At 41.0% G+C, this 27,898-nt stretch overlaps 1 protein-coding gene and 1 pseudogene across 1 annotated transcript in view; both read left to right on the top strand.

The window, feature by feature from the left end:
- Window positions 1-16,593: 16,593 nt before the first annotated feature.
- LOC130027923 (uncharacterized) lies at window positions 16,594-16,698 on the top strand (annotated as a pseudogene).
- Window positions 16,699-18,638: 1,940 nt separating this feature from the next.
- The window catches only part of DPY19L2 (dpy-19 like 2), a 129,685-nt gene continuing 120,425 nt past the window's right edge, over window positions 18,639-27,898 (top strand). The window contains exons 1-3 of the mRNA XM_056118706.1: window positions 18,639-19,017; window positions 22,096-22,120; window positions 23,697-23,784. Of these exons, the coding sequence (XP_055974681.1) occupies window positions 18,639-19,017; window positions 22,096-22,120; window positions 23,697-23,784 (492 nt within the window). The remainder of the gene's footprint in view (window positions 19,018-22,095; window positions 22,121-23,696; window positions 23,785-27,898) is intronic.

The raw sequence follows: 27,898 nt of genomic DNA, 5'->3' as shown, positions 1-27,898 counted from the left end.
GATACCAGTAGATTATATTTTAGTGTACAGAGTCTTTGTTATTTTCATATCTTAGCATTTATGGCCAAATTAGTCCATCTGATATTCTCTATAGTTCATTTCTTTTATGACAGGTAATAGAATTTATAGTCCTTCAGTTTTAGATACAGTATATTCTAGCTATAGGACTTAACCTGTCTTCTTTACAAAAATCTTCAAAATACTTATTTTCATGTTTACAAGTAATACTCATTTTACTCTTGTCTGACTATAGGAGTATGGAATCTGTGACTGAGAGACAGCTAATACTGCTGTTTTGAGTAGTGGTACTTGAGAGTATAAACAGTGTACTTATCACATCAGTCTCTGGCAAGGTTTTACTTGATTGTTCTAATGGTAGAGTTTTCCAAATATTGCCTTTCTGGGTATTTTCACCCTGTGTACTAGCATACCTTGTCTGTGTATTGCTATTGCTGGGTTTTTGCACTTGTGTTTGTTGTATCCCAGGGTTTACTTACAGGGAAGCATGGACCGCATTAATCAAACATCTCAAAGTCTTACGGCAGACACTGCAGATTAATTTCTAACTTCTTGCATGTTACACTATAGTACTTGGCAAGTAGTTTGTTTTCAACTAGTAGTTTGACATATGTGCAACTATTTTAAAAAAAAAAACTAATGTTTAACGTAATTATCCATAACAGCATAGGAGTTTAATACTTTTATAGTTGGCCTGTTTTCCAGAGTTCCATTTTTAATAAAAATTAAAGCAGAAATAACAAAAGTAATGCTATCTTAAGAAAATAACCCCATATCCTGGTAAATTATCATTCTAATAAAGTGAATCCATGTCCAAGTTTTCTCTTCAACAAGAATGGAAGGATTATTTTGACATTTTCCCTGATCTGTGTGCCTCAAAGTAGGTTTGTATGTTTTTCTTAAATATGCTTTTGCATCAGCATTTCCCGATTTCATACTTTGTTTTGCAATTCTGAGCAATAAGACTAAAAATAGAGAACTTAGAGAAAATCAGATTGAAATATCAAAGCATACCTTTATAATGTCACTCCTGAAAATCCGAGTTGTATATATATTTGAAGTTAGTGTTACTTGAACCAAGAAAAGCAGCCTAAGTGAAATATGACTTACCCAACCAGAACCTCTGGGGCAGTGGGAGCAGGACAGATCCTTACCTTCATGGGCCCTTTTGAACTATTCTGGCTATTTATTCTAACATTTGATATCAGGAAGAATAAAAATTCTAAAGTTTATTCTATAAAAGTCATTTTAAGAATCAGTTAATTAGCAGGGCATTCAAGAGCTTGAGTAACAGCATATTTGAGATGAATTCAGGGTTTCCCCAATTACATCACAGTCCACAGTTGACTTGCACACAGAAGCAGGACTTGAGGAGACCCTTTAGGAATGCTGAATCTGACCCGAAACCACTGATTTGTAACTTGGTAGGCTCTACATTTATAATGTGTTTTTAAAGCATTTGTCAATAATTCAAAGCTCAAGTATTTCCTGTGCTTATTTAGTAAATTTTCCCCATTGCTCTTAGCCGCATAAAGATAAAGCTGTGCGGCTTGTTTCTAACACACCACAGATTGTTAGCTAACAAGGTCTCCATTAATGTGTATTGCCTTGCTGGCCTTTTGACTTTATAACAGCGTTTGTTTTTGCAAGGCCTGCATCTTTTCCCAGTAGGTGGGCACAGAATGGGAGATGGTCAGAAGTTGATGATTCATCATCACTGAAAATTCTGGGTTGGCCACAGTTCCACAGGATTCTGGGGTACAGCATTCCCCTCTTGTCTCTGACATTACCCTCAGCCAACCACAGCCCAGGTCACCCAAAAGAAAACGCAGCCCTCTAGCAGCCTTCCATACAGTGTTCTTAGAAGGAAAGCATGCCCATTCCAAACTGCTTGTCTATTTATCCCATTTTGAAATTCCACACTGGCTTTTCAGACTGTCTTCTTCCATGTAAGCTGAGTTATGTTGAGGAAATGAGCTAAAATAAAATGGGTCCAATGACCTTACCACCTCTATTATATAACACCAAATTTAGCCATACCAAAGAAATTAAAGTTCAAAAACAGAACAATAAAAACCCAGTTTTGAACTGTGCAGGTTCACCTATCACAAGAAAAACACCATTTTACTAAATTTCCCATTGACTAAGTTAGTGAAATGATTTTCACTGTTGTATATGAAATGTATAGTATCTCAAGTTTTAATATTATTACCAACAAAATGTAATATACCCTAAATGTGTACTGGACAGAAATAAAGCACTGGGTAGAAAAGATTTTCCTTGAGGAAGCTAGACTAGGGTGAAAGATGGGTTTTTAAAAATATATATCAATCCAGAATATATGGTTTTTTTGTAAGCAAATCAAAGGAAAGGTTACAAATTCTGAAAACTAGGAAACCATAAAAAATATTTTAAGATAACTTTCCATGACATTTGCAAAATATTTCGATACTTCTTCAGCATGTTTAAATCTGAAAAAGTTCATTTATAAATAATTGACAGGTTTAATAACCCATATGTATTTTCTAGTTCTTTTTCCTCTGTCTTTTCTTCAATTTGAATCCCTTTCCTTAATAATAAAGAAATTAGAAGCTTTTGGAAAATAATAACACGTGGACAAAAAATATACAGTTGTATTTTACTTCTGGTACATTAAAATACTATATTAAGTTGAGTTTTTTTTTCCTATTTTCTAAAACCTAAAGGAAGTTTTTTTTTTAAAATTTCTTATAAGATAAAATTGGATGGATACAACCTTTGTAGTAGACTCTGTCACAGTTCTATTGTTTGCTGTGTTTATTTGCTTAATGAATTAATTGTGTGAGAACAGTCACTGTAATGGAGTGTGTGAGGTGTGGGTGGGGGGAAGGGCATGGGAAATGTTTTATGAGAAAAGAAAGCCTAATACTATGAAATAACATCTAATGAAGTTCTTTTTAAGTGCAATATATTTATTTCTGCTAGAAATGTATTATCAACATTATGTAATATTTGAAGCATTACATATTATTTGTAAACAGCTTAAAATTATATATTACCCAAAATTGTACATAAGTACCAATGTGTGGATATTAATTTCTTTCATTAAAAACAGTGTGGTTTTGATACATATACACATTACACCTTTTATTATCTTACACATGTTGCTATATAATTCTTGGAGTCTGTTTTGTCACCTGGAAGAAATGAGGAGGGTCACAATTGTCACGGCCACAACCAGGCCAGACCCAGCACCCTGGATTACTGCACAGTCTTTTTTTTATCTTCAATTGCATTGGAAAGTCTTCAAAGAAGACAGACATAGCTCTCAAGTTCCCACCAGTTCCCATATTTCTGCAATCCCTTTTACTCATTTCCTCTGTTTAATGAAGTCTTTGAGTTATGAAACTATATGCTTCTCTTTACTGATCCTGAAGACTCCATAAAGCTTAAAGAACTGCTACCTCTCATTCTAGTCATGAACTCTTGAATGTATGTGCTCTAATGCTATTACATTAAGCAGGCTGACACAAATAAGATTAACCAAATTCAAAGTCTTAATTCATCTTCCATATGACAGTCCTTCAAAAATATTGACATTATCATACTTTCTGCTTTCAGAAGTCAATTTGCCTTCATATTTTTGTGCACGCCAAACAGGAGTCTTTTACAAATTTTCTGTTTGGAATGATTCCAAGCTAAAAGAAATGCTTGAAGAATAGTATAAAGAAACCCTGGGTAATCTTTACCTTAATTCTTCAGTTGTTTACTCTGCTTCAGTTTGTCTTATCCTTTGGATTCATAAGAGTGAATGTGTATGCACATGCACTACACACATGTCCTTGCACACACACACACACACACTTATCAGTATATAAAAATTTATCATTGCTCAGCATTTCTCGGTAATTCAAAGTCTATATCCTAAAAATAAGGAATTTAATTAAATATTCACATTATGTTAGCAACTTCAGGAACTTCAATAATGGTACAAGCACTTACTTCAATACTGTCAAATGATCCAGTGATGTCCTTGTTGCTTTGGTCTCTTATAATCCTGTCCTTCCTCAGGCTTTATTATCCTTTATAACAAAAGAACTCCTCGAATGATTTATAATTTATTATCATTCTTTGTTTTATTTTGGGGGGGACTACACCTAACTAGTAATGCTCTCATGGTATGCAAGTCACGTACCCTACCCGCTGTACTATTTCTCAGACCCTACCATTCTTATTTTCATGATTCAGTCATCCTAGATTTAATCAGTATTATCTTTAGTTAAATTCTGTAACCTTTTGACATATCTTGGACTTTTTTTTTTGAGGGGGGGGAGTGTTTTGTCTTTGTTTTTCTTTTAGCACTTCTTCAATTTCTGACATAACAAGTTCAAGGCTTATTTTAACCTTCCCCTTTCCAACTCTGAAACCAGTCATTTCTCTAAGGATCCCAGATTCCTTCTAGTTGGGGAAGCCAGGCTAGGAACCAAGACCTGTGTGGCAGATGTACCCAGTGGAGTGTTTGCTTCGAAGTAATTTCAGCTAACCTAGTTAGAAATTTGCATGTGTACATGGAAGCACACGTTCACCTGTTTGCATTTGGGAGTGTATGTGTATAAAATGTATATGAATGATGAGTTTTTACAGATACTTCAAATTGCAATGTATGTTCATGAAGTTTTTTTCCCCATTACTTTACCCAATTTCATATTTGTATTTTTTCTTCTTCCCTAGAGAGAATCATGGTTCCCAACATCAACCCTTCCCCACAAATAATTTCATATCACTTCACTCTTACAAATCTAGAAAGGGCTCAAGGTTTGTTTGCAATTGTTTCTCTTCCTCACAGTAGATGCCTGAAGAAAGTGCTGCTTTTCTTCTCCCTAGTAGGTGATTGTTTGCAGTTTTTAGCAAAAGGCAAAAAGACCCAAAGTAGTTAACTAAATACTCTGAACAAATTGACGTTGTAACTTGCCCAACTTCAAAACTTGCCATGAATCTATCATAATAAAGACAGGTTAGTTGTGGGGTATTCCCCAACTGGGTCAGTGGCTTCTGTCCTGTCCTGCAAGGTCAGTAACAAAGAATGAGGCAGATGAAGCAGCTGTCCAGGCAATGAGATCTCCTAAATAGCCCCTAAAGCGGGACTGACTGGACATTTTATTTAGTTAGCCTTTGAATTCTCATTCCCTCAAGTACCCCATTCATCTTATAGCAAAGGATTTACATAGCCATAGCATATGGATATCTTTTAGATAAGCAAGCAGCCTGCACTCTTAAAGGGATGATCTTGTTTTTCTGAGCCGAATACTCCCTGCCAGGCCACATGACTACAGTGCTTGTAAACCTGCTTAAGCCTACATATCCCTAACATGAAGTTTCCTGCTTGTTTCATATTTTTGGTTCTGATACACGTTTGCATCTTCAGTGTCCCTCTCTCACTAAGCTAATTTTCCTATTCTGTATATTCCTAGCATAATGTTTCTTGCTTTGCAACACATTTGTGGCTCTGATGCATATTTCCATATTTCCATATTTAACTTGCTTTACTCACGAGACCATCCAAAGCTTGGGGCCTGTTTTAGTAGAATGATTTCCCACAATGGCAATCGTGAAAGAACAGACAAGTGAGTCAATAGAATAGAGAATAAAGCAGTATGAATCTAGTTAACGGATCTTTCACAAAGGGGCAAGTGAGTGGAGAGACTATGCAGAATCATAAACTCCAATCAGATATTGCACTTTTCGCAAAATTTAACTCAGTAAGAACCGAGTGTTAAATGCAAAGCCATAAAATTCCCCAAAGAAAGCATTATAAGAATTTCATGTTCTTCCAATGGAGCTAGCCAGGCGTGTAGAATAGAGCATTATAGAAACTCTAGGTATCCTTGGCTTTTTAGATATAGTAAAAGTATGATTCTGAAAGAAAATCATGATTGACTACATTGAAATTAAACTTATGAAAAACTCACTATTAAAGTAAAAATACTAGTCAAAACCAAGAGAAAATACTTGCAAAACTCACCTTCATAACATACAAATATTACTTAAAACTTATTGATTAGCTTGTCCAGAATCTTTCTCTTGCCTTAATTTAAAAAATATGTCATTATGTGGACTTAGACCTTTACATTAATTTTCTTTTAATCTTCTATTTTTCCTTTAGAAAGAATATGTGAAATTAATAATTTCCTCTCCACCTTGAACCTTGGCATGGCAATTTCTGCCTATTATAAAAAAATTTATATACTTTGTATGTATTGTTAAGTCTAATCTTTGCAATGACTGTAGAAGAAAGGGCCTATTTTTTAAAAAATTTTTTTATTAGTGAGACACCATGAGGTACACTTACAAATTTTGTGCTTGGGTTTCAATTATACAATGATCAAATACCCATTCCTCCACCAGTGCCCATTTCCCACCACCATGGATCCCAGTATCCCTCCCACCCCTCATCACCCCCATCCTCCCCTGCCTCTGTGGCAGGGCATGCCCCTCTGTCCTCTCTGTCCTTTTGGGTGTTGTGGTTTGCAAAAGAGGCAATGAGTGGCAATCATGTTTGGTCCATAGTCTACTTTCAGCATGCTTCTCCGATCCTGGGAGGATCCTCCCAACTTCCTTTATTTGGTGCTCCCTTCTCTATCTGAGCTCCGAAAGGGCCTATTATTATACCTATCTGAGGTATGGGAAAATTAAAGCTCAGTGAGATTAAGTGCTCATAGAAAGACCATGGTAAATAAGAAAAAATTCAAATCTGGTATGTATTCATAACTAAAACACTGAACAAACTTCTTAAATATTTATAACTTTTTAAGGAAAAATATTTCAAAGTCTACTTTTCCTCTTCTTAATCCAAGTACATCATCTTAATTAAGAAAAATAAAAGTAACAACTTTTAATAACAATTTTCTTCCCAATGGATAATAAATTGTAGGTTGTGTGTTAAGAATTGTTTCAGTGGATTTTAGCAAAGACTAGAGAATTTTGAAGTTCCACATTTATCTTTTGGGGATGGGTATTGATCTATGTGGAAGCAGAACTTGGCTACCCAAAGCAAGAGTCCGGTGGTCCTGTTGCAAATACTTCTTTTACTGAGGGATATTTCGTGGCTATTTAGGCTGCCAGAGGATAGCACTGCACTGTAGCATTGTCCTCCCATTGTTCATCGATTTGCTCGAGCGGGCACCAGTAGCGTCTCCATTGTGAGACTTGTTGTTACTGTTTTTGGCATATCAAATACGTCACGAGTAGCTTGCCAGACTTTGCCATGCAGGTGAAATACTCTCGGCAGCTTGCAAGGTTCTCGGAGAGGGGCGGAAGAATCAAACCCAGGTTGGCCACGTGGAAGGCAAACACCCGTTGTGCTATCACTCCAGACAGAGGATAGAAATAAAAATAAAAATAATGAAGCCAACTGTACTCAGAGCAGACAATAACTGGACTATGGGAGGCAGTAGGAAACAAATCAGGGCCTGGGTGGTCACATTGGGTCTAACGAGACATAAACAGACAGGCAGACAGACAGACACACACACACATATACACAGAGTGAGAGAGAGAGAGAAAAATAGAGAGAAAGGGAGAGATGAGGGAGAGGAAGAGAGAAGGAGAGTGACAGAGAAGGAGGGAGAGAGAAAGAGAGAGAGAGAGAGAGAGAGAGAGAGAGAGAGAGAGAGAGAGAGAAGAGAAGGTAGCAACCAAAGGACAGGACAGGGAACAAACTGGGAAGATAGAAGACAGTAAGGTGTTCAGGTTGAACTTGAGACAGAAGAGGGAAGAAAGAACTGATAAGCTTATGTGCAGGGCAACCTGTGACTCCACAGGTAAATCTTTACAGTTACTTAAACACATGTACAAAAACCTAAATAAAAATCCTAATAAGATCCTTTAGAATAAAGGTTTTGTTTTGAATTTGAGGAAATCAGATCTAGAAAACTGAACTACCACAAATATACTGAGGTCAGACAGTGATATTTCTAGACTACTCTATCATAGTCAAAGTTAAATACAATAAAAATACAATCTCATATTAAAGGTGGCACACAGATGATTTATGTAGAGTTGCTGTTTGGGCATGATTTGCATTTAATTTGCCCATCTATATTCTACATTTCATTCATTAATATATTTGACCTTTGCTTATTTATGTTGAATATAGTAGTTCTTAAATCAGTTACTTTGATGGTAACTAAAAGTAATCTCATTATGTGGGAGCTTGTACACAGAATTATAATCTTTGGGTTCATGGAAAAATTGATTTTTGGGGTGTGGCTTATATATATGTGTATAGTTCTTGACTAAACACATTGGTTAAGTCATTTAATATATTATATATTGACCATTTATATTGGTTAAGTCATTAAATATAAGCCTGATACAAACTGAACAGACTCCAGTTTTAGTTTTTGATTTATTTATTTTAATTTCACTTGAGGCACTGTAAGAGCTCCAGTTTTAAAAGCAAAATGGCCTCCTCAAGTACACAGAAAGTAGATATTCCTAGAAAATTCCAATTTATGACAGATGCCTCTTTCCCTGTAGACAAAGTATCTTGGGAAACATCACATGTACATGCATTTGCACGCTGATGACTTCCCTGCCTTGGAGGCTGCCATTTCCTCCTTTGAAGTGCCTGCATTCAGCTAGACCCTGAGCAGGCTTCGAATTACTTAATCCGATACCAGTAAACACCGTTTAAAATGCATCAATCCAAGACATATAATGTTTTTAAGCTGAAGCAAAGATTTTCTTTTCTGGAGAAAATTTGCTGAAGAAGAATTTGGGAGGATTTTATAACAGATGATAAAAGAAAAATTTGGCAATAGTATTAAGTCATACTTATGACTTTCCTAGTTTGGGAGATAAAAATTGATATATGATTAGAAACATTTTTTCATTATTTTAAAATTATAGAAGGGTCTTAACTTCAATTTTCATTTCAACATGAAAATTGAATCCCATTTGGTTTACTTTTTGAAAAACTTCTTCATTAAAATGAAAACTTATTAAATCAAATTGCTCTAATAGTCTTGGAAGTATCATACAACTACAGCTAACACAAGAGACTCTAAGAACTTTGTGAGCATTAGAATATCTAATCCTTCCCAGCTTTGTTGATAATCTAACTCCTTATGCCATAAAAAGGAATAGAGTATCTCAATATATAATAAGCTGTAAACAGTGCAAATAAAATCTACTTCTCATACAAAAGAATGAAATGAATATTTTATCAAATGAGAGGTAGAAAAGTGAATAACATTTTCAAAACAAAGTTCACTAAGTTAACTATTTTTCCTGGCCTATATAAAGAGAGAGATGTGTCTTAGCTGTTCACTTAAAGTGATATGTATGTAGGTATGTAAAATTAAAGTACTTACTCTTGATAGACCATATCCACACGATAACCAAGCTCATTGAGGTTTCTCGGGAGTTCAAGATGCCGCTCTGCTTAACGTTCATTGATTTAAAGAAGGCTTTTGATTCTGTTGAGACGGAAGCGGTCATTGAAGCCCTAGCCAATCAGGGCATTCAAGCCCAATACATCAGGATCCTCCGTGAGCTGTATTGCGGATTCACTACCAGGATCTCACCATTCTACAAAGAAGTGATCGTTGATGTCAAGAGAGGGGTGCGGCAGGGTGATACCATTTCACCGAAACTCTTCAGTGCCACCCTCGAGAACATCATGCGACGACTGGAATGGGAAGGAATGGGAGTGAAGATAGATGGTCGGCAATTACACCACCTCCGCTTTGCTGATGACATTGTTTTAATAACACCAAACATCAGCCAAGCGGCACAAATGCTGGCCGACTTTGACCGTGAGTGTGGAAAGGTAGGACTACAGCTGAATCTTACGAAGACAATGTTTATGAGAAACAGCCTCATTCCTGACGCCCCATTCGCTCTCAATGGAACGACCATCTCCGAATGCAACAGCTATGTCTACCTAGGTCGAGAGGTCAACATGACAAATGACCTGACACCCGAGCTGCGCAGGAGGAAGAGAGCGGCTTGGAACGCCTTCAAGAACGTCGAAGAAATAGCTAAGAGGAGGAAGAACCTCCGGCTCCGGGCACATCTCTTTGATTCCACTGTTCTTCCTGCATTAACATATGCCTCAGAGACCTGGGCCCTACGCAAACAAGATGAGAACGCTATTCAGGTCTCCCAAAGAAGAATAGAAAGAGCTATGCTTGGAATATCACGTTTCACTCAAATGAGAGAAAGAATCCGGAGTTCTGACATCCGTCGACGATCAAGAATCAGGGACGCTGTCTCATTTGCCAAGGTGTCGAAAATCAGATGGGCTGGTCACGTAATGAGATTTAAAGATGACCGTTGGACTAGAGCTGTTACTGATTGGATTCCACGGGATGTCAAAAGACCGCGTGGCCGCCCACCTACCAGATGGTCAGACTTCTTTGTCAAGATCATGAATGATCGGTTTGAGGCCCTTCATGTTCCCGGAGCGAACAGATGCCATTGGGCTACACTAGCACGCGAAAGGGACAAATGGAGACGTTACTGGCGCCCGCTCGAGCAAATCGACGACTAACGGGAAGTTAAGTGATTAAGTTAAGTGACTCTTGATAGAAAAACATCTAGATCAATTATGGCAAAGTGTTGGGCCAGAGCTATAATACAGTGGAAAAGTGTTGGCTTTGCATGGCCGACCTCCATTAGATTCCATCTGAGTGCAAGGCCAGGAATAACCCCTGAGCAACCCAGAAAGCCAAAAATAAATAAATAAATATCACTGTATCACTGTATCACTGTCATCCCGTTGTTCATTGATTTACTCAAGCGGGCACCAGTAATGTTTCTATTCTTCCCAACCCTGAGATTTTAGCAGCCTCTTCTTACTCATCTTTTCCCAATGATTGGAGGCTCGTTCAGGGTCAGGGGAATGAGACCTGTTGTCGTTACTGTTTCTGCCACATCGAATACGCCACGGGGAGCTTGCCGGGTTCTGCCCATGCAGGTGGGATACTCTCAATGGCTTGCCAGACTCTCCGAAAGGCACATATTTATATATTTCTCTATATGATTTGTTGCCTACTGTCTGATCCCCGTCAAATATGGTGTGGTAATTATGGAAAATGGGTAGGAAGTGTTTTATAATGTGTCCAGGAATATGTTAACTCATGTGTGAGGCTCAGTTCGAGAGTGTGGAAAGTGGCCTGGAGCATGGCGGTGGTTGGGTAGTGGAGGTCGGCTGCTGGGGCTGGGTCCCTTGGGGTGAGAAGGGCTCTCACCCTCCGCACTCTGGAGCGCCCCAAGTGAAAACAGCCTGGCGCTCTTTATTTATTTAGTAAATAAATAATTAAAAAAACAAAGCAAAGCTGTTAACATTTGGATAATCAAAGGACACGATCATTTTGATATATAAAATATGCAAGTGTTTATGTGTTTATTAAAATTTTAAATTTCCCGACATTAAATATTTAACAAGCTTACTTATTCCAAGAATGGCAATATTTTCCTTTTTTTAACTTGAGAGTTAGTGGCTTATAATGATTAATAATGGTATTTCAGCGTGCGCATATGCTACCCGAGTCCGTGTGCTGCTTGGGCCCATGCGGCCGAGTACATGCGGTGCCCGAGCACATGTGTCGCCCGCATCTCCCCTCTTGAGATGGACTTTCATGCGTTTCTATTTAACGCTGGGATGTGTGTAGGGAATCTCTCCACCCTTGGAGAAGCCTGTGTTCTCTCTTGAGCAAGTTACTCATTACTCTGTCTCTCTGACTCTCCACTTTCCCCCACTTTCTCTCCCTCTTTCCCTTCAAAAAACCCTCCAAATAAAATGTTTTACTTCAAAAAAAAAAAGGTATTTCAGGCATATGATTCCAGTACCACACCCCTCACGGTGTAATCACCTTCTTCTGGAAATTCGAATGCACCTCGCTCTCAAGCACCCCACCCCAACTCGATTGTATGGATCAGTTGTTACTGTTGTGGGAAATTTTTTATTTTTAAAAGTGAATGCCAAAAATCACCTAAATTTGGGGCCTGGGGAAGTTAGCTCACAGGGCTCCAGTACTTGCTCGCTATTGCCAGGCCCTGAGTTCTGTCCCTGGAGTCCCACGGTCATCCCCAGACCCACCTACCACCAGCGTTTTCAGGTGTAGCCCTTGGTAACCTTGGTAACCTCTATGACTGCACTCCAGGACAGGCTGGAGCATTTCCGGGCCCAGGCCTTTTGCCTGCCCTCCACTGCTGGGTGTGGCACCTAAACAAAACCAAACCTAAACTTGAATTCTTATTTACAAATCATTGTTGCCATCTGCTGGACATAGCATTTCATTGCATCTTTTGTAAAAAAAAAAGAAAAAAAGAAGTGTTTTTTTCCCCATATGTTCTACTGGAAAAATGACACAATTAGAAACATAATCAATTGTGAAATTGCCCGATGCCTCTATTATTTTAAATAGGATGATGTGATAATATATCGTTATAACATATTGTTATGTGATGATATCCTGCAGTATACAGCTCAAAATGTACTTTTAATAATCATTGAAATCATTTAATGATCCATTACAGAATACATACCAAGCATATAAGTAAATTTATTGTCATTAATAATTATGAAATATGATTCAAATAGTTATTCAGGTCTGGAGCGATAGTGCAGTAGGGAGGGCTTTTGCCTTGCACACGGCCAATCCTTGTTTGATTTCCAGCATCCCAGTATGTTCCACTCGCCTGCCAGGAGTAGTTCCTGAACACAGAGTAAGGAGAAAGCCCTGAGCACTTCATGGGATGTCTCAGTAATAAAACAAAGAAATAAAAAGTCAAATATCTGTTCAAAATGGACCAAGTCAAAATATGACAAAACGGTGAGGAAAATTAATGAGGTGAAAACATTCCATGACTCTTAACACCTGAAAAAAACTCATTGCCATGTTTTTCCTCATACATGAATCTATTCTTCTTAGTAAAAGAATTCATAATTACTTTGACAATTGTGTTTCTATGTATGAAGCCACTAAAAATACAGAAGTCGAAAAATATTGATGTGACTGTTAAGTAGTAATGATAACCTATATCTATTAATAATAATAAAGCTAACCAGTTTAATCTGAACACAGTTACCCTAGACAAGATAAAGAAGGATTTGTTGATTAAACACAAAGATGTTTTAGCATTATCTCATTAAATCATAGCATTATGTAATTTTCCTCACTTGTCAGAAGAGTACATTAATATTAGAGTGTTAAATTACTCAAGGTCACATACTGGAAAGCTTCCATATTAGTCACCCATGTAAAAAATTGAGAATGAAACCTGGAACTTAGTCCAGTATGTCTCTACACATCTGAACCAAGCAATACACGTTGTTGCTCTGACTTTTTACACTATCATGAATATTTTTTTTCCCTTTATTTTATTTTATTTTTTTTAAAGTTGTAGATTTACAATTTTTTGTGCTTTGGTTTCAATTATACAATGATCAGATACCCATCCCTCCACCAGTGCCCATTTTCCACCACCATGGATAATATCCCTCCCACCCCCATCCCCCCATCCCCCCTGTCTCTGTGGCAGGGCAATCCCCTGTGTTCTCTCTCTCCTTTTGGGTGTTGTGGTCTGCAAAAGAGGCATTGAGTGGCAAACATGTTCAGTCCATAGTCTACTTTCGACATGCATCTCCCCTCCTGGGAGGATCCTCCAAACATCCTTTATTTGGTGCTCCCTTCTCTATCTGAACTGCCCTTACCTCTAGGATACCCGGCTAGCCTCTAAGTTACGGAGTAATCCTCCTGGTGCTGATCTCAGCTATTCTTGGGTATTAATCTCATACTTTGTTACTTTATATCCCCCAGATGAAGGCAATCTTTCTATGTCTATCCCTCTCTTTCTGACTCATTTCGCTTAGCATGATACTTTCCATATTGTACCACTTGTATGTAAAGTTCATATCATGAATATTTTTCTGTCACATAAATATTCAAAGTGACTTTCATGACTGCAATGCTTCATGATACGTTTCTTATCTTCTTTTCAGTTGTTCACATTACAAGTAATAGTTTTATTGATTATGTGCCATAAATATCATTCCAAGTTATTTTCAAACATTCATTTTTTAATGAAATTAAAGGAAGGATTATAATACTATAATGCATCACCACTTGCTCTTACATTGGTCCATATACTTCACTTCTGGGAACAGATTTCTTGGTACTACCCTGAGTTGCTGACTGGTTTCATTAGCCCCTTGCCTTGTTCCTGATATTAATCAAGCCAGATATGTGCATGCTTTGTCATATTTTAAATGAGGCTTCCTCCTTGTTTTCTCTGATATAAACATTGCAATAAACATTCTTATGAAAAATTTAAATTTTTAAATAAATGCACCATAATTTACGAAGTTATTCATAGTTGAGTTTCAGGCATAAAATGTTTCAATACCAATTCTACCACCAGAAACTAAAATGCTTAAAATAATCTGATTTGTGCTCTTCAGAGATAGATCAAGGGTAAGAACACTTAGTTCTTTTTCAGTACATCAAAGATCCAAAAGGCAGTTGAATGGGCCACGTCAGATAATAAAGGGGTTAAGGTGCACAGGACTAACCTCGGTTCATTACATAGGTTCCCCCAAGACACTTTTTCATGAGCAAAGAGCCAAAAATAAACTGTAAGCACAACTAGGGGTAGCCCCAAAACAAAACAAAAAGGCAATTAGAAACTTCAGGAAGCAAACTGGCCAGAAAGAAACAATTACTGCATTCCTCTTACTATTTCAAAACAATATCTAAGAGCTCATAATTAAGAAATAAGGTATTTGGAATATCCATATTCATTTGAGAATATTTTTCTCTTAAAATTCTCTTTATTTTCAGCTGTGAATGCTATATAGATCTGTGGTGCTTGGTGGCCAGTGTCACTCCTGATGGTGCTCAGTTTACACCTTGCATTTGAAAAATTCATTGTGGTTTACAAAACATTAATAATGGTGTCTTGTGCACATAATTCTAACATCACACCCATTACCAGTATACCCAATTCCCTTTCCCAAAGACCTCAATGCCCCTCTCTTTCAAACAACACCCCCCACCCCAATCAATTGTGTGGATCAGTTCTTCTGTTGTGTTATCTTTGGACCTTCGTTGCTCCCTTGCTGCAGATCTTGAGGTCCATGATTTAGAGAGATCATTCTGTATCTATCTCTCGCCTTCTGACTTCACTCAGCATGATCTCCTCTAATTCCATATATGGTGTTACAAAATGCATGATTTTGTTCTTTAATAGAGCTGCATAGTATTCTATTGTGTATATATAGCACAACTTTTTCATCCATTGATCTGTAGTTGGGTATTTGGATTGTTTTCATATAATGGCTATTGTTTTGTGTGTGGAAATGAACATAGATGTGCATATATCGTTTCAGATTAATGGTGTTGTGTTGTGGGGTAAGATATCAAGAAGTGGTATGGCTGGGTTGTATGCAAGATCTATTCCTATTTGAGAGTGGTAATTCTTCATATTGCATTCCATAGAATCTGAACCAGAGGACATTTCTACCAACGTTGCACGAGGGTTCCTTTCTTACCACAATCCCACCAACACTGTTTCCAGACTTTTTCATATGTGCTATTCTCATTGGTGTGAGATGAAATCTGAGGGTTTTTTCTTTGAGTTATTGTTCCCCAAATGTGGGAAATCATCCCCCTGACAATGCCAAAGTCAAGATAGTATTTTGGGCAAAGCAGTTAAGGTATTTCAATATCAACATAGGGTAGCAAAAGTGCCAAGGAAAGTATAGAATAAAACCATTTAGTATTTTAGAATTAGAGGGCAACATAGACAAAAACAGAATAGGAACTTACCACGACTTTTTGCTTTAAGGGCATGATAGGCTCTGTGAAGTACCCCAGTCTCAGATGGGTACATTAATATTTCAAAGTTAACATATCCATTGAATTTTGAAGTGCTTATTGACTATCCTTAGTGTCTCTGCCAATTTAAAGAATAGCTCAGTGCTGGGAACCAGGGTGCAGGAGCAGTGCTGTAGGGAATAAGTGGCCAGCCTGGGCATTCACTGGGGTCTGCCTGGGCAACCCCCAAACCTGGACAGTTCTCTGTATTTGTCTCATTCCCTGTGATGGACCCCCCAAGGGATGGAAGTGCAAGGTGCCAATATGATCAATGTTACTGTGGTCAATCACCACACCTAATCATGAGCAATGTGGGGCACTTTTTCATATGCCTGTAGGCCAAAGAATAATTTTTATTAGCCTTTCCTATCATATTGCAAACCCAGTGTTGAGCGCTGGAACTTATTCACTATTAACACTTGGAAAAATCACTCCAACATCCTTAGTTTTTTCACTGTATTGCTGTATCAGCGTCCTCCCACTGTTCATTGATTTGCTGGAGCGAGCCTAGTAACGTCTCCATTGGAGACTGTGTTGTTACTGTGTTTGGCATATCGAATACATCATGGGTAGTTTGCCAGACCTTGCCGCGTGGGCAAGAGACTCTCAGTAGCTTGCCGGGCTCTCCCAGAGGGGCGGAGGAATCAAACCCTGCTCCGCCAGGCTGGTTGCATGCAAGGCAAACGCCCTACCACTATGCTATCGCTCCAGCTCCGTTTCTCGGACTTTTGGCTAAGATCAAGTGTAGTATCTGTTCTTATCAGTTTCATATCTGATACGTCCTCTATCCTTAGTTTTTTAATCTCTAAAAATTTATGAAGTAAATAAGAAATGATGTAAATACGAAGTAAATAAGAAACATTATTGAAAGTTCCCACAACGGAGACATGCTTAGAAAAATCTTAGGAAACAGAGTACTGGGGCCAGACTGATGGAACAGCAGGTAGCATGCTTGCCTCTCACATGGTCAACCTGGTTTCATCCCCGGCACCCATATACCCTGCCAGGCAGGAGTCATCCCTGAGAGCAGAGTCAGGCATAAGCACTGAACACTGCTGGGGGTGGCCCCCAAACCGAAAAAGAAAGAAGAAAACAGAAAACTGGTAGTAGCACTTAACTAAGTGAAACAAAGATAAGGGTACCTTCGATAAGTGCTTAGAAAAGAATCTCTTGATCAGTGCTCAAGAGTCTTTTGATGGGCCGGATGGAATTCAGGCGGGAAAGAAAAGGAACAGAAACGCCAGGGGACAGCTGCTGATCCCACTCACAATGACCCAAAGACAAACGGAAGCAAATCATTGAAGACACCGAGGACACTGTACAGGGCTCCACGACAACTCAGATAGACAAGTGGGGCCCATAGCCCCAACTCTGATTAGACCTAGGCCTTGTCCCCCCACCCACCCCGGGCATGGAGAGAGTGGATGGGACGTGGACCCGGGTGCAGCAGACTTGGAGGATGTGGAATCGCTCTTGGGTGTAGCCAAGCGGACAACATGTGAGAAGGCACTTCTGCTCTCCCACGCTGTCCACGAGGACACTTGGATTAGTAGGACAAAGGAAAGTAAGCACGCTGGGCACAGCCGGTCTGTCCAGAGGCCCTGCCAGTGACCTTGCCTGGATGCTATTTCTTGGGGCAAGGGGGCGCACGAATCAGGGCAGTCTTTCTAGGGGGCCACCTAAGAACTGGGGACTCTGGCACAGACGCCTAACAGTACAAGTTCCAGGTCTAGGGGAAACCCTAAGCCAGAACTCTAAACAGAGCTCTAAAGCCCGCAGAGCCCTCTTTTCTCTTTTGTTATCCCCCCTCCCGATATTTTGGGGGTTCTGTTCTGCAGTGCTCCCTGCTCTCTGCTCCTGCTGTGATTAGGGGCCAATGGATTAGAACCCTGAGCGTTCTAGTTTCTGAGCCTGAGTCCAAGGGTGCTGGGGTGCTTGTGGTGAGGAGTGGGGTGGAGTTCTTGGGCGCAGGCGGACCGTTTTCCGGGGGGTGGGCCCTGGGACCACGTGGGAGTCTCCTTGTGGCTGCAGTTAGCGCTAGTGACCCAGGCTGCCACCTGCTGGGAACGAGCTCTGCTCAGGTCCCGCCCCCTGCCCCAGCCTCTCTCGCTCCCGAGATAAGCGCAAGCCTCCTGCGATCGGGAAGACAGGACAGAATCAGAGTTGGGGGACGGTGCTGGGTAGTGAGAGGGGCACGGGGAATGGGCGATAGACGGGGATTTAGGGAGGGTGGGGGACGCACTGGGGTTGGGGGCACGAGCAGGGAGCTGGGGGACGGTTGGGAGCGGGAGGGATGGGCTTAGGTGGGCGGGGGCGGGAGGGGCGGGCTTAGGTGGGAGGGGACGTGAGGGGGCGGACACACGTGGGCGGGGGCGAGAGGTGACGGGCTGGGGGGCGGGAGGGACGGGCCTAGGTGGGAGCGGGCGGGAGGGACGGACTTAGGGGGCGGGGGCGGGAAGGGGCGGGCACACGGGGCGGGGGCGGGAGCGCGGGCGGGCTGGGGGGCGGGAGGGCCGGGCTTAGGTGGGTGGGGGCGGAGGGGCGGGCGCACGTGGGCGCGGCGCAGGTGGGCTGGGGGCGGGCGGGGCGGGCGCACGTGGGCGCGGCGCACGTGGACCCGGCGCGCGGCGGTCCTCGCCGCCAGCCCCGCGACTCGGGCCGTCGCGATCTCCATGACGACCGCGGGGCCCGCAACGGCGGCCAGGGCGAGTCGTTGAGGCGGGCCGGGAGTGTGCGGCGCCAGGGAGGACTGCCGAGATGGTGGGCCCGGCGCGGACCCCGTTCCGAGGCGCCGCCGAGCCGCCGCCCCGCGCGTCCCGCTCCCCGCTGCCCAGACGGCGGCGCCGGGCGCCCCGAGCCCGGGAGCCGGACGCCGAGGAGTCGCCGCCCCGGGGCGCGGACAAATGCGAGCTGCCGGCCACCCTGGGCGGCGGGCACCTGCCGGGCGGCCGGCGCGGGCACTCGTCGCGGAGGCCCCTCGACCTGGAGCGGCCCGACGGCGCGCGGCTGGAGATGGTCACGCGGCGGCTGCTGCGCGGCCGTTTCCCGGTCGTCGGGCAGCTGCTGCAGCAGCTCCGGGACCAGACGACGCAGCTGCGCTCGCGTCGCCTCTCCCGGAGGAGCATGTTGGGCCTCGGTGAGCGGGCGCGCCGGGCCCGGGCCGGGGACGCCGCAGTGTGATCGCCGCGGCGGCGCGGGCGGCGGGCGCGGCCCGGGAGAGGGGTGGGGTACGCTAGCCGGGGCGTCGTCCGGAGCGCACCGGGGGGTCGCTCCCGAGCGGGGTGAGAGCGCCCCGAGCCTGCGGCGGTAGAGGGACCCCGCCCACAGAGGCGCGCCGCGGGAAGCGGCCACTTAGAGCGCGCTCTGCCTGCGAAGGAACCTCGCGCTTCTGGGGGCGAGGCTCGCTCCCCAGAAGCGGGAGCTTAGGGTCACTGTGTGCGCCCCGAGGAGGTCCAGGTTGTGGGCCTTGAAGGCGTGTCGCTGCCCCACGCGCCGGCCCCTTTGCAGGGGTGACTGCACGCTCCTGGGGCGGGCCTTGGGGGCGGGGGCCTGTGGGGGTCCGATAGCTGGATTCGCGTTCATGCACTGGGAATGCTGGGAAGGGCGAGGGTCTGTGCTCCAGCAAGAAGACAGGGTCCTGAAGTTGCATGAAGGCCCGGCAAGGAAACAGATGGGCAAGGTTCGCTGGGACATGGCTATAGAGCCTAGGTGAATCCTGTGAGAAGTCAGTACAGGATTCTTTAGGGGAAAAGTTGGAGGAGGTGAAAAGCACCTAACAGGATTAACCATTCTCGAGAGGATGGTTCAGTGGCGTAGTACATTCACAGTGCCCCCACTGAACGACTTAATGGTTGGAGTACTGAGTTATTAGATATATGTTCATCTAAGTTGCATCCTTGAAACGTATGGACTGATTTCCTCACTGAAAGTCCAGTTTTACACTTCATACAATTGTTCCCTTTGTTCTAATGTGCTTACCACTCCCCCTCGCCTTATGATAACCACTAATTGGTCTTAGGATCCAAAAGGTTCTTTTGGTTGTATTTTTGTATGTTTGTTATCCCGAATAAAAATGAGAAAAAATATATGGTGCTTATCTTTATGATTTCACTTAAGCAGAAAGCTGGCTCTGTCTACCAATTGCTGGTAAATGACCTGATTTCACCCTTCCATTGCACATCTTTATTCATTCATCATTCATGGGCATCTAGGTGGATACTAGCCCTTGACTATTATAAATAAGACTGTAAGGAACATAATATTACGCATACCTATTGTTGAAGTCTTGCATTGGTGGGGGTAAATATTCTGAAGTGGGATAGTTGTATTTGATAAATTGCTTCTATATTCTGACTACCTTGTACGGTGTTTCTATAATGGCTTTGCTAATTCGCATCTTTCTGAATAGTCTATGCAGGTTTTCTTCTCTTCACATCTCCAACTTGTAGTATCTTATCTTTTGGAAAATAGACATTCTTACAGGTGGGAAGGGGATATCTCTTTGTTGTTTTGATGTGTATTTCCTTAATAAGAGTTGTTAAACATTTTGGTTTTGACCTAATGAATGATGCTCAGTGATCACTCCTGACGATGGCAGGGTGAACCAAATGGGGATTGAATCCTGGTTGGCCATGTGCAAGGCAAGCGCCTTCCCCACTCTGCTGTCTCTCCAGCTTGTTAAACATAATTTGTATGTGCTATTGGTTAGCTGTAAGATTTCTTCAGAAAAGTGACTATGAACAGGTCCTCTGGCCATTTTGTTGTGTTGTTGAGTTTTATCAGTAATTCATATATTTTGGATGTTAGTGCCTTGTCAAATGTATGATGTGCAGATAACTTCCATTAGCATGTTCTGTCAGTTTAAATCTTGTGCTATAGAGAAGCTTTTTAGTTTGGCATAATCTCGTTATTTTTTGCTTTTGTTTTCCGAGATGCTGGAGAACATCTTGAAAGGTAATGTTTAAGAATACATTGCCTGTATTTTCTTCTGTGGATATTGTGGTTTGGGTGATGTATCCTTGCCATAAATTCATGTTGAATTAACATGTGTATATGGTGTTAAATAGTGGTGTACTTTCATTCTTTTACATATGGTCATAAAAAGTTTCCCACAACCATTCATTGCAGAGACTTTCATTGACTCCTTTGTCATCAATCCTCCTTATTTATATGTGTGGTTTTATATCTGGGCTCTCAGTTTTGTTACATTAACTTATGTGTTTTTATTTTAATACTTTGCTGTTTTAATCATTACATTTCTTAGAGGAGAGGAAAAGGAAAAGAAGTCAGGAAATAATATAAAAACACTGGACAGAAAAATATCACTGAGAATAGTTGGCGTGATGGAAAAAAGACAAGAAATCCAAACATTTGGTGAAATGCTAGAGAAGAATTAAAGAGGTCAATTCAGAGCTATTAAGAAAATTGTAAGAACTTGGGCTGAAGAGATAGTATTACCAGGACTAATCCCCGAGCGCAGCTGGGTGTGGCCTCAAAACCAAAAATCAAGAATTATAGGACCTGAAAAAAATTGGCCAAGAGTCTTGTCATCAAGTTGTGGGTAGCAGAGGAACTAGTGTTTCATAGTTTGAAGAACTGATAAGAACTTATCCTGGTCTAGGATAAGTAAAGACTGAGGGGAAGAATCAAAGTGTGGGGGGGAGGAGGGTGAAATTTAAGTTTTGAGAGAGGAAATCATTGATTCAACAGAGTCTCAGAATATTTGGGAAAGGTAGGGTTAAAGTCATAAATTTAAGAGTCTGTGGGAAAGGGATACTTGCTCTTCTGAGAAGGTAGAAAATAGAACGGCAAAGATTCCTATGTAAGTGTTGAATTGTAAGAGAAGTTGGGGTCCTTATGAATAGGTCTATATATGCTGCCTTTAAAAATTTATATGAACAGAGTTAAAGAATAACACTGAGAAAACACAAAAATCTTAAAATGAGGTCAAAATGATAATATCACTCTTGCAAATCATTGAGATACTGAAAGTCTCGAACATATCTTCCTTTGCTCAAGTCTCCCCTGCAGAGGTAAGCATTATTCACAAGTTATGTCCTTTGGGATTTTTTCCTGAGCTTATCTAGATAGATTTTGCTAGCCATCTTGCTGTGTGTGCTTGTTTTCTACATATATAAATGAATAACTTTGAAGTACTTGTTTTAAAGGTATTATAACAAAGCAGCTATTTAATGACTTTTTTCTTTTTTTCCAGCTGTCTTTGTGGCACTTTTGCACTGGTAAGATTAGTTTGTTTGAAATTAATAAAAGCATTTGATTAAAAACTGCATTGCTGTTTGCACTCGGTAAAAAACTAATTGCTTTCCACGTGTATAGAGCATTTGTATGTGCACCAGTTTACAAACATGTTGAATAAAGACAAGTGAAACAGCATATAAAAATACACTGAGTAGGGGATTAGTAACATACGAATTAAAATACTTTTGTTTTCAAAAGGATTCCCCTCTGTATTTCTAGTTTTCTTCCACTAGTTTTTCTAATATATTTTTTCACAATTACTCTCAAAAACTCCTCTGCATGTTTTTCACTGAAAATTTCAGAGATAATATTTTAGAGACCTATCAACTGAAAGTCTGGTAAAAATGAAGACAGACTAATGGTAATTATTATTATTTTGGTTCTTTTGGGTCACCCACCCAGCGTTGCTCAGGGGTTACTCCTCTTGGCTCTGCACTCGGGAATTACTCCTGGTAGTGCTCAGGGGAATCATATGAGATGCCCGGGATGGAACCTAGGTCGGCCATGTGCACGCACCTCCCTTACCTGCTTTACTATTGCTCTGGCTCCTGAATTGTAGTTATTGAATGAACCTTTCAGTGTATGTACATATGCACCTTATTTCAGATATGTGATCAATTTGGAAAAATACAATAAAAAGAACGTGAAGTCCTACTCTTGGGGACTTGCCCTACATTCATTTTGGCCATACCCAGTGATGCTCAGGGCCTACTCCTGGTTCTCAGGGATCACTCCTGGCAAAGCTCAGGGAACCACATGGGGTGCCAGAGATCAAACCCAGGTCAACTGTGTGCAAAGCAAGTACCCTGATCCACTCTACTACCTTGTTGGCCCTGCATTCTTCTAAGACTGCTATTCTTGCCATTTAGTATTCACGGAGAATATGCAGACTAATTTACTAATGGTAATGATAAGAAATATTTTCAATGGCTTTTGGTGCCTGTTTAAAGGTCCTTCGTGAAAATGAAGATGAGTGGAAAGTATGCCTGATTTGTTGAAGTTTATCTCATGCTTTATCGAAAAGTGTATATATGTGTATATTATATATGTGTTTGTATATAAACTGAAGAGCATAATTTGCTTACTAATGGGCTATTAATACTGATGTGCCAGTTGTATGAATTATACTAATAAAGTATTTCAAAGTATAAGTCCATGGTCTGTGGCACCTGAAAGTTGAGCCCTCATATAGTATTATTTCAGTCTGAAGTTTTCATATTTAGAATTGTATTTTTCCAAACCTGGTACATTAGGATCATTTTTGAAATTTAACAGAATCTTTCTTCTGACTTAAAGGATTGGAAATGGAGTAGGAATGGAGAGGTCCACAGATTTTAGAAACACAAGGTTAAGAACCAGGAAACAATCAGAGTTTCAGTTATGTGCAATACTTGTTGATAAATGCCCAAAGTAGTTGTTGGTAGGCATATTATAAAACTATCTCAGTGTTATAAAAATGCACTTTTCTACTTGACAGTTTTTGTTACTTTGTTTATAAATTAGTTATTTTAGTATTGGCTTTGAAACATGTTCTTACTGTACTCTATTTGCCCCTAGGGTGCACTTAAAGACACTTTTTGAAAATGATCGTCATTTTTCTCACCTCTCATCTTTGGAACGGGAAATGACTTTTCGCACTGAAATGGTTAGATTATTCTAATGAATTCATTCGTAGCTTAAGAATAATAAAGATTGTACGGTAGAAATTAGCAACTGAAATGAATGTTTGGTAAGCTGTACCATTTCTCAAGTGATGACATTTTTAATTAGAAAAATATTGATTTCCTTATTTATAAAAATATTATTTCATTATCTCTATCCTTTCCTAGTACAAACTTCTTAACATCAGTTTTAATGGTCAAGGAAGAATAGCAAATAAAAACATTTGAGAAATTATTTAAGGGTATCATGGTACAAAAGATTGCTTTCTTCTGATTTAGAATTGAGCAGTCTTCATTTTTTAAAAAAGTCTCTTACACCTCTTAGGATTTCAAGACAATCTTGTAAAAGAGACTGTTTTTTTGATATGATTCCTTTAATTTCTGTTCTTTTATTTCAAAATGTATAAGATGATGTTAGGATGCAGAGTTTCGCATTTAGGGCATAGCAGTACTATTCCTTCCAATAAGTTAATTGGGACTCCAAATGAAGAACTCAGACTGCCTCTTGTTTTTTCTTTCTCTCTCTCTCTCTCTCTCTCTCTCTCTCTCTCTCTCTCTTTCTTTCTTTTTTTTTTTACTTTAGAAAGTATTTTTCTGGGGTATGGTCCCACTAGCAGGTCAATCTGTACCTGTGAGGCGAGTGCATCACCAGCCTGGTGGTGCCTTCAGACTTCTAGATACCCCAGAATTGCTGCTGTGCTTTTGGCCAGACATGGCCAAAAGTTAGGTATGTGGGAGACAGACCCACAAACCACCTCTGGCTCAGCTTTATAATTGGAGGCAAGACCTCTCTGGTTCCTGATCAAACTGCTTAATGGCCTTGATCCCAGTGTCTCAAACAAATCTCTGAACCCAGTGGCTTTTGACAGAAATGCATCCGGTCCCTGCAGTAGGTTACCAGTGCTGGGCTACCCCAGGAGGTAAAGGGTGCTGTCCCTCAGCCTACTTCCTCTTGGCGGCTCAGTGGCTGCCATTCCCCAGAGGCCTTTGGACAGTCAGGTTTGCACGCACAATGATGACATGCGGAGCCTCATGGGATGGGGGTGGAGCCAGCCCTTTCCTAGCCTGTCCCAATGAGACCCCACCCACGAATGGCCTTGCTGGCTCCCGATCAAGCTGCTTAACAGCCATGATCCCAGAGACTGAAGAATAAATCTCAGAACGCAGCAGGTTTTGGCAAAAATCCCTCCAGATTTAATTGTTAAAATTTCAGAATTCCAAAATTGCGCAGCCACTATTGCTGCCGCATGACATGATATGTTATTCATGACCAGCAATAGAAAACAAATTCTCTACCGTTGCCTTTCTGGCAGATCTGTGTGTTGGGGTAAAATCCCAAATAATAATGGTGGGTCTGGTGTCGAAATATTGAATGTGATCAAAGTAGAGAGAGAGAGTAATGTGGAAGTCAGCTGCCCCACAGGTCGGGGGAGGGTGTGGGATGGGGGGTATACTGGGGTTTTAGGTGGTGGGAAATGGGCACTGGTATAGGGACAGGTGTTTCATCATTGTATGACCGAGACTTAAACCCAAAAGCTTTGTAACTGCTCTCACGGTGATTCAATAAATAAATTTATAAAAAGTGGGAAAAATAAGGTGGAGTTCATGCTCAATTCAATCAGCCTAATCAGTGACTGAATAAATAGCAATAAAATACTCCTACATTAAAATAATTAAAAAAGAAAATATTTTTCAGTGCTATCTTTTTCACATTTGTTGTGCAAATAAAACTTTTAAAGAACTGTGATTTTACAAAGTCATAGTTGAGTTTTAGACATATAATATTTCAGCACCAATCCTACCACTGGTATCAACTTCCTTCTACCACCAGTGTTCCCACATTTCCTCCCCACCCCAAACTCCAGTCCCTATGTGTCAACTTGACAGGCACATTATGAAGTTTCAGTGGTTGCAGCTTAGATCTCACGTTTTCAGTGTTGTTGGATATATGGCTACACCACTCACCTGATCACCATTGTAACCGAATCCCTGATACCCGTTCACCCATTACTTCCTGTTCTCTTCTTTACCCTATGATTTCATTCCTTCTTTGCCCACCTTGACTAGGGTCAGGGATGATCTAGACATCCTCCCTTTACTATATTTCTTCAGAGAGTGTTCTATATTGCACAGATGAGTAAGATCATCCCGTGTTTGCCAGACTGCCTCCTCTTGTGCAGCCATTGCTTTAAAAATACTGTTAATAAAAAATTTAAATGAAAAATTTACCAAAATAGCAAAATTGCTATTTCAACTGTTTTAGGTAGTTTTTAAATACTTTTGTATTATTTTATAATCACCACTCCATATATTTCCAGAACTTTGTATTTTTCCAAACAGACACTCTTACCAGCTTCTTTTCCCCTCCCCTTAGTCCCTGTAACCTCTATTCTGTTTGTAGCTATCAGTTTGACTCCCAGATAGTTGTTCTGTGCTTTGTTATATGACAGCTGATAGCATCTAGATTCTTAGGAACATATTAATTGGAAATAATGCTGACTTTATATAGAGTTTTATATGAAACAATGAGATACTGTTTGTCTTTGAGTTTGAACTAACATGCCCTTTCATTAGCCCGGTAGTGACAGTATTTCCTAACTGAGATCATATACTAACATAGCCTTTTTTTGGGACACAGCATTTGTTTCATGAAGAACAAGTCAGTTGACTTTGTGCAGAGCCATCAGATGGAGCTGTGATATAAGTTGAAAGCCTGAAGTTGCATTTCACTTCTAATGATAGTTTCATTTTCTTTTCAGATGTGGGGGGGAAAGGTAGTTTTATATTTGTAAAGTTGTTCAAAGATACGGGAACATCTCTGTCTGTGCTAGAAATCATATTTCAACCTCTAGGCATCTCGTACACTTAATCACTTAATCACTTAACTTCCCGTTAATCGTCGATTTGCTCGAGCGGGCACCAGTAACATCTCCATTTGCCCCTGTCGCGTGCTAGTGTAGCCCAATGGCATCTGTTCGCTCTGGGAACACGAAGAGCCTCAAACCGATCGTTTATGATCTTGATGAAGAAGTCTGACCATCTGGTAGGTGGGTGGTCACGTGTTCTTTTGACATCCCGTGGAATCCAGTGGGTAACAGCTCTAGTCCAGCTCTAGTCTAGTCTTTAAATCTCATTACGTGACCAGCCCATCTGATTTTTGACACCTTGGCAAATGAGACAGCGTCCCTGATTCTTGATCGTCAACGGATGTCGGAACTCCGGATTCTTTCTCTCATTTGAGTGAAACGTGATATTCCAAGCATAGCTCTTTCTGTTTTTCTTTGGGAGGCCTGAATAGTGTTCTCATCCTGTTTGCGTAGGGCCCGGATCTCTGAGCCATATGTTAATGCAGGAAGAACAGTGGAATCAAAGAGATGTGCCCAGAGCCGAGGTTCTTCGTCCTCTTAGCTATTTCTTCGACGTTCTTGAAGGCGTTTCAAGCCGCTCTCTTCCTCCTGCGCAGCTCGGGTGTCAGGTCATTTGTCATGTTGACTTCTCGACCTAGGTACACATAGCTGTTGCATTCGGAGATGGTTGTTCCATTGAGAACGAATGGGGCATCAGGAACGAGGCTATTTCTCATAAACATTGTCTTCGTAAGATTCAGCTGTAGTCCTACCTTTCCACACTCACGGTCAAAGTCGGCCAGCATTTGTGCCGCTTGGCTGATGTTTGGTGTTATTAAAACAATGTCATCAGCAAAGCGGAGGTGGTGTAGTTGACGACCATCTATCTTCACTCCCATTCCTTCCCATTCCAGTCGTCGCATGATGTTCTTGAGGGTGGCACTGAAGAGTTTCGGTGAAATGGTATCTAGCCATCTAGCACAATGCCTAGATCTAGACATCTCGTACAATGGGAAGTAATTTCTGACTTGGTAAAATTGAAAATCAATTGTTTTCATTAAGGCATGGTTAGAAAAATTCCTTGAAACATGTAATCATTGAGGAGCCAAATAGATAGTACAGTGGGTAAAGGTGCTTTCTTCATGCAGCCAACCCAGATTTGATCCCCAGCATCCTATATGGTGCAGGAGTGATCTCTAAGTGCAGAACCAGGAGTAAGCCCTGAGCACCACCTGTTGTGGCCCCCAAACAA

The sequence above is a fragment of the Sorex fumeus genome, unplaced genomic scaffold, assembly GCF_029834395.1.
Source record: "Sorex fumeus unplaced genomic scaffold, SorFum_2.1 ptg000037l, whole genome shotgun sequence".
Lineage (NCBI taxonomy): Eukaryota > Metazoa > Chordata > Mammalia > Eulipotyphla > Soricidae > Sorex > Sorex fumeus.
The sequence above is the reverse complement of the archived record's forward strand: the minus strand, read 5'-3'. Positions and strand labels throughout refer to the sequence as shown.